Here is a 7,962-nt window from a genome sequence, read left to right as displayed (position 1 = left end):
TACACGATTTATATTGATCGCCATTTTATTGATATTACTATAATAGACTTATGTTTGTTGTTTTACATAAAACTTTATCTGATTGATTCTTAAAACAAGTGAAAACAGAAGAACGTGTGCACAGCTCGAGTTTTTAGTATGTTTTATATTTTAATTATAATACTGTTAAATTACGATTAGTCGCTCAGACATCTTTGTTTTTGTTTTTTCTTTGACACACAAACAAAGTTTTATTGTAGCCAAAGAGTATTTCAAAAAAGTTCAATTAAAAATTGGAACAAATAAAAATTATTTCAATAGCAAATTATATTTCGTTGTGGGAATCAACAAAAACAGTTTATTGCCCAAAGAGGTGATACAGGATGATATTGCAAATTTCACAGATGGTGTTCAATATTCATATTATGAAACAAACGACCTTGACATATCACAATCCTATTTAATTTGTGAAGGTGTTTTTAAATTGATTCAAGATAAAGAAGAAAAAAAGAAAAACCTAATAAACGCTTTGAATTATGATGAAACATTAGAAACACACCACAAATTAATTGAAAAAAAAAGAGCAAAAATTGCTATATCAATTGATACTTTTAATTTAAATAAATTTTAATTTAATTGTTTTAAAAATATTATTTTAATTAATAAACTATACCTGTTATTTATAAAGTCAATCATTTATAATAATATAAACTAAGTTGAACATACAAACATTATTAACTCAAATTTATTCAAAACTAAACTAGAACGATAACTGAATTATCCGCCAATAAATTTATCATGTCCATGAAATACCAGATACACCAAAAACAATGTCGCGACCGTACAGAATGGCAAAAGAATCAAAGAGATGATCCAAGAATAAAAAGACACTCCACCCAAGAACAAAAATGCGTCGATACAAAAAGCCAGTATAAAAAACTGGATTTCACCATCTTGTGAGAAACCGTCGCTCCAATATAGAATATTGTCGGTGATGTGTTTTGGCATATATTTCCTTGTTTTTCGGCTTAGTATTTGAAGATACGCTTCCTTTCTTGTGACTAACAAGTGATTACCAAATACATATTTTAAGTAAAACACAATTCCACTAAACACGAATATAAAAGCAAACACCAAATCGATGGTCTTGTAGTACATATTGGCAAACACACTTTGTACTATTGCTACTATAACAAGCGCAATACCATAATAAATGATAACAAATTTATTTTTAATAATGGACATACCCGTCAGCTCAGAGTCAATAAAATAAAACGCCCATATACACAACAAATATACCAAAAACGGAATTTCGAGGTTTTGAACTGTTTTTTCGACACTTTGATTTACAACAAAAGAAGCAATTGCCATCAATAAAAACACGAATGGGTAGACAGCAAAAAACGGTGTAAATCCAACAAGCAGTTTGTTGATAGATTTGGTATAATTGTTATTGTATTTGTAGTGTTCTATATCCCAAAATTTTTGTGGGGTATTTGTTGAGTAGTATGAATCAATTCTTTCCAAGTTTTGTAAATCGTCCCAATTTATCACTTTCAAGTCCCCTTCACAGTCCAGTTTTTTAGTGCTTCCTGGCAGAACAATTTTGTTGTAAAATTCAACACTCTTATCAAATTTAATATTTTCTACTGATTGAAGTGTTGTTAAATTTAATGTTATTGGGTTATAATCACTTGCTGAATGGACCACGTTTTCAAAGTCTGATCGGTACACAGTAACATCATTTAAATAATGTTTTTCAAAGAAACTATAATTGTTGGTGTTAAATTTGTCTTCAAACTTCTCAATCCAGTCCAATGATTTTTCAAGAGGAACATCATGACTTAAAATGGTCATGTATGGGTACACATTACTTGGAAGATTAGAGAAAAGCTTTTTGTTATTGAAAACAAATTCTTTAATAACGACTTTGATGTATATTTTGCTTTGTGGGAATGAGTGAGACAAATCATTGATACATTGGTAATAATCTGGTTTACAAATCTTAGAATCAAACTGATCAGTAACTTTTATGGTGATTTTCTCTATATTTCGAGTTTTAAGGATTTGCATAAAGTCGACTCTATCAAGGAAAAAGATAGCTATGTTTATTTCTTTGATGTTCTCGAGAGAAGAAAGTAGTTCATAGGAATTATACTGACTCAACATAATAAAGTTTCTTATCTTTGGATAAAAAGTAGACTGGACATTATAGTATTTGAGATCCTGAGTTCTTTCAGTTAAATAGATGTTTTCTAGTTTATCTAAGCTGTTTCCAATAAGTTTTAATTCTTCACAATCGCACGTTAAGGTCTCAATATTCTTGAAGAAAGTCGAAACGATTTTGCAAAATTGTTGGGAGCCAATTGATTTGTCAATTGGATTTGTTTTAAGACGAGAACAGGCCGATTGTGTGTTTTTGGAAATACACACAAAATTGAAGACATCCTTTAATGGGAGGTAGAGAACAACATTCATAAGATACACTTTCTCAAGTTGCATTGGTAGAATGAATTTACAGATTCTTTATAAACAAGTTAAATGGGTTGCTGTGATGTTTAGAAATAATTGATTTGTTTTTAGTTATTTTTAATGATTGTAGAATGGTTAAAAAGAAAAATAATTTGAAAAATGAATAAATCGAATTTTTCATTAAAATATTTAAGAAAAATTGATAATTTTAGTTAAAAAGATGGACATATTTATAAATATAAAATAAAATTAAAACTTTTTTAATTAAAACAACATTCTCATTTTTTCATTATAAAAATAATAATAAATTAATAAATTATTTTATTATAGTTGTATTATTATAATTTATCCAATGTTATAAAAACATTAAAAATACTTTGTATTTTTATAAAAGACTAAAATTTTACTCTAAAATAAAATTTAAAAGTTTTTAAATTTTACTCGTCATTTTCGTTTCGAAACACAAACAAACAGAAAAAGAACTGAAAAAAATTACATGAAAATATACGTCAAACTGTTCACTGGAAAGTCGATAATTTTGACGGTGCGTCCTGATGATACCATTGAAACAGTGAAAGAAAAGCTTCAAGAACAGCTTGATATGGACCCAAGTAAAATAATTCTCGACTTCAATGGCGAGCAATTAGATTCCGAAAGCACTCTTGAGGAGTGTAATATTATCGGAGAGTCCATTCTTAAACTCGTTTAATCAACTTATTCTTCATTTATTTCATGATGTGTAGATGTTTTTAGTTAATTAACTATTAATAAATATATTCCATTAATTCAAAAAACAATTCATCAATGAAATAATAATGAACAATAAACGTGTACAATGCATAAAATTAATCCACTTTTAATGTATGATTTTGATATATTTGTTATAATGTGACAGAAAAATTTATAATGATAATTATTCAATTGTATATTTATAATATCATAATATTATTTATCATATTACATAATATTCTTGAAATAATTGTATTGAATATAATGAAAAAAATTTTCAATCTTTAATGAATATTTTTTTATTATAACGTTTGTCTAATAATTTAACAAAAAATAATTATTTTATTGTTAAATTATTTTAAAAACAAAATTCAAAATTTTATAATAATAAATGATAAATACATTTTTATTGTTTTATTCGGTCAAAACTCAAAATAATGTGGATTTATTAACAAACTCAAAAATTTTTGTATGGGAATCGTTGTTTTAGAACCGTTTTACTTGGCTAATGTTGCTCTATACATTGAAAGTTTTTCCATTTTCGAGATTTTTCAGAAAGTCTCCAAGAAGTGTGTTACTTCTTTAGAAATGTTACATATTAACCCTCCAAAATTAACATGTGGTTTAAAATATTTATTTCGTATCCCTCCCCAATTATCTATCCGGTCATTATTATATCCAAACACTTTGTTATTGTTGCTGACTGATGGTGAATATACATTATACATAAATCCTCTGTAAATAGTCCTTTTTATGGGTAAATTTACTTGCCCAGTTGCTCCTGAATTTTCCAATGGTGTCAAATTACCAGAAAAAGTTGATCTTTTTGCGTTCCAAGAAGCCCCATCAGAAGCCGTTAAAACTATACAATTATTTAAAGATGAGAGATAAAATGTTCCATTGGTATTATAAATAAAGTAATTTTTGTTTTCGACTGAAGTCGTCTTTTAATAAACAATTTTGTCATTACAAACAAAGTCTGTTGGTCTATAATACCCAGATACGTCTGGGAAATATGAAAGTGTTCTGAGATAAATAAAGTCAACTTTCTGTTCTTTTGGAGTGTAATTTTTGTTGGGGTATCGTGCAACTGTCATTCTTGATCATCAACAAAAAGTTCATTTGTTTTTGTCTCGGACATTGGAAGAATATTGGCAACATTTTTTAATGAATCGAGTTCGCATACTCTAACATTCGGTCTACTGGTTTGTAAGATTTTAAAGAAAGATTTTGAGTCTTTGTTTTATCCAAATTTCTGAAACAGTTGATAGGTATTGGTGTTCCTCCAACGAAAGTTGCCCGTTTGTTTGGGTAAAGACTTGAAATAGTAATTGGTACATTTTTTGTGTTATTCAAATATTTTGAAATTAATATTATCTGAAGGCAGTTCTTTATCAGAAAATGACATTATTGCGGCTTGGAGAGTTTGAAATACTTGGTTGACATTATCATCCTTAGTATTATGTCCATTGGTGGAGATATAAACGTCATAAGAAAAAGTGGCAGTAACGAACAAATAAACGATCAACATTAATTTTTGAGACTTTTTTAACACAATTTATATTAAAAAACGTGGGATTGAATTTTCAAACAATTTTAAGGATAATTTTTTGTTGTTAAAGTGTTATGTTTAAACTAATAACTCTGTTAAAATTTGTTAATATTTTAGATTGAAAAATTTTTTTTGCTATTTATTCTTAAAGTTGAAATTTATTCGTATTAAAATTCGGATTTCTACCTTTTTTAATTAATCTTATTTAATTAAGTAAAATAGATTAAATTAAAAATCTATACAAAAAAGTTGATAAGATATAATAAGTGTGTGTTTGTTACGCTTTAACTTAAATGAAATTAATAAATATTAAAATAAAGTTTAACATCGTGATACGATATTTTGAAATTATTATTAGGATTTTTAAATTGTATTTTTTGAAAACAAAACCATTTGGGTAAACAAAACTTAACTTGTCTATTTCAAAAAGAATTATTACATATTTTTGGTATACAGTGAGGATAAAAAACCGCTTCCGTCTTTTTAACCTCTTCCTATTGATTTAATAGTTATAACTAATAACTTTATATTAAAAAGTATGATACAAATTACCACCTCGGACAGAAAAAGTCTCCACGAGGCATATTCAGCCTTCATGGTAAACAGTACTATACATTTTATTATATTAATATTATTTAAATCTATAAAATCAAGAGGAAGCGGTAAAAAAAACGGAAACCGTTTTTTAGCCCCCCTGTTTTAAAAAACATTTTGCATCGAAGATTTCTTGATAAAAATTATTTTTATACAATTTTTCAAAAAGTATTTTAACAAGTGTTTTGAAACTAATCTATAATAAAAAAGTTAAATAAAATAAAATAATAGACTTTCCCGTTTAAAAATTTATTAAATGTTTAGCTAATATATTTAATATTATAATAATTTTATAAATAGAAACGGGAAGATTACACAAATTTAAGGATAAAATAACTTTTAATTAAACATTGAATGAGACCTGTAAAGTGTGTTGTGGTTGGTGATGGAGCTGTTGGCAAGACTTGTCTCCTCATCAGTTTTACGTCGAATGTATTTCCAAACGAATATATTCCAACAGTATTTGAAAATTATAATACTGTTCTAATGGTTGATGATATGAAAGTGAACTTGGGACTTTGGGACACTGCTGGACAAGAGGAGTATGATCGTTTGAGACCTCTTTCTTACCCAGGAACATCAGTTTTTCTTTTGTGTTTCTCTGTGATATCACCTGCGTCTCTTGATAATATATCTGGAAAGTGGAAACCAGAAGTAGAACAGCATTGTCCCGATGCTCCAATAATACTTGTGGGAACCAAAATGGATTTACGAGAAGATCCAAATTGTGTTGAAAAAATGAGAAATATGGGAATTGAGCCCATTTTTATAGAAAGGGGAAGTCAAACAGCACAAGAAATTGGAGCGGTCAAATACCTCGAGTGTTCTGCCCTTACTCAACAAAATTTGAAATTGGTGTTTGAAGAAGCTGTACGAGCTTATGTGACCAAATCAAGTCAAATTGAAAACAGCAAGTCTCACAAAAGTCACAAAAACAAGTGTTCATTGTTTTAATTCACATTTGTTTTTATAACCAACGATGTTCTTCTCACTTTAATTTTTGATACAATTCAAAATATTATTACAAACGACTTTTGTTTTATTAATTTAGTTATGATTTTTGTTATTTTAACAACTTTGACGCATATCAATTTATATAATATGTTTTTTATTAAAAAAACGAGTTTTGTTGTTTAACTGTTATTTAAAAAGATTATACTCGATATGTAAAAAATAATTAATCAATAAAAACATATCACATCGAAGTAATATCTAAATTGTATAAGATGTATTCAAATATTATTGAATATTGAATATTTTAATTCGTTTTTTCTTCATTAATAACAAAAAATACTTGAATTGAAAAAAAGCTTTTTTCAACAGTTGTGTTTCGTATTTATAACTAATTTAAGTTGATTACCTTGAAATTAATTTAAGTAATTGGCTCATGCCACTACTTCATAACTGAACATTTTATACATAAATATCAAAAAGTTTTTTCCATTTCTGTGTATACTTTTCGGTTCCAAACCCGATTTTTTATTTAAAAATACCGTACATTTTTTAAGAAAAAAGACAATTAAAAATAAAAACATTTTTGGATTAATAAATAAAGTCCACTAGAAGAAATAATTACTTTACATGAGAACAGTCCAAAAAAACATCAAATAATTAATATTTTCAAAACAAAAAGTATACTCTCTGGACTTACACATTGTGTTAAGTATCCTTTTATTTAGTTTGTATTCCCGTTTATTTCCATCCAGAAAAAACAAACAAGACCACTACACCAATTTTAGTTTGCCGATTCAAAGAACTGAAGAGTTTGATTATATGAGATTATCCTCAATTAGAAATATAGAGTCCAAATAAAAGTTGGCATCTCTCTAAAAAAATACAAAAATGGCAAACGCGTTTGGTGAAGGATCCAACGACGATTACTTGAAGTATATGATTTACAAGCTCCCGGATGACTACAGAGGTGTGACCACTGGATGGGTATGGTATAACAACCCGGCACCAAGACCAAAAATTGAAATTGGTGCCAAATGGCATGGAAATTGAGACTGAATACCAAGAGTTCTTAGCTGCTCAAATCAAGTCAGAACAAGGTGACAATTACATTCTTGAAACAGACGCCGGTGAAATAAAAATTGCCAAGAAAGAATGTTACAGCAGAAATCCATCTAAGTTTGATGGTGTTGATGATATGTCACAGTTGACTCAATTGTCTGAAGCTACTGTCCTTTATAACTTAAGGCTGAGATACATGAAAGACATCATCCACACTTATTCGGGTCTTTTCTGTGTTGTGATCAATCCATATCAGTTCTTCCCAATCTACACTCATTTCATGATCAATAAGTACACTGGAAGAAGAAAAGAAGAAGTTGCTCCACACGTCTATGCTATTGCCGAAGGTGCATTGACTCAAATGAGAGACTTGTCTGCTCAATTCAGAAATCAATCCATTTTGATCACTGGAGAGTCTGGTGCTGGTAAGACTGAAAACACCAAGAGAGTCATTCAGTACATTGCTACCATTGCTGGAAGATCAAATGCAGCTATGGGTGATATTGAGAACCAATTGATCCAATTGAATCCAATGCTTGAGGCCTTTGGTAATGCCAAGACTGTTAAGAACAACAACTCATCTCGTTTCGGTAAGTTCATTGAAATTCAATGCCAAGCCAACA

The 7,962-nt window shown here is 28.4% G+C and overlaps 3 protein-coding genes across 3 annotated transcripts; 2 read left to right on the top strand and 1 right to left on the bottom strand.

The window, feature by feature from the left end:
- Nucleotides 1–756: 756 nt before the first annotated feature.
- EIN_329760 (hypothetical protein) lies at nucleotides 757–2,481 on the bottom strand (the record flags this gene model as incomplete). Its single annotated transcript, XM_004185497.1, has 1 exon — nucleotides 757–2,481. One exon carries the CDS (start codon nucleotides 2,479–2,481, stop codon nucleotides 757–759), a length of 1,725 nt encoding a protein of 574 aa, XP_004185545.1.
- Nucleotides 2,482–5,680: 3,199 nt separating this feature from the next.
- On the top strand, nucleotides 5,681–6,280 carry EIN_329750 (Rho GTPase, putative; the record flags this gene model as incomplete). Its single annotated transcript, XM_004185496.1, has 1 exon — nucleotides 5,681–6,280. One exon carries the CDS (start codon nucleotides 5,681–5,683, stop codon nucleotides 6,278–6,280), a length of 600 nt encoding a protein of 199 aa, XP_004185544.1.
- Nucleotides 6,281–7,168: 888 nt separating this feature from the next.
- On the top strand, nucleotides 7,169–7,962 carry EIN_329740 (myosin heavy chain; the record flags this gene model as incomplete). Its single annotated transcript, XM_004185495.1, has 2 exons — nucleotides 7,169–7,247; nucleotides 7,291–7,962. Coding segments are annotated over 2 exons (751 nt in total), but the record flags the coding sequence as incomplete, so codon positions are not given.

The sequence above is a fragment of the Entamoeba invadens genome (assembly GCF_000330505.1).
Source record: "Entamoeba invadens IP1 unplaced genomic scaffold scaff_1105074725601, whole genome shotgun sequence".
Classification (NCBI taxonomy): Eukaryota; Evosea; order Mastigamoebida; family Endamoebidae; genus Entamoeba; species Entamoeba invadens.
Note: the sequence above shows the minus strand (reverse complement) of the source record. Positions and strands in the feature narration are given on the sequence as shown.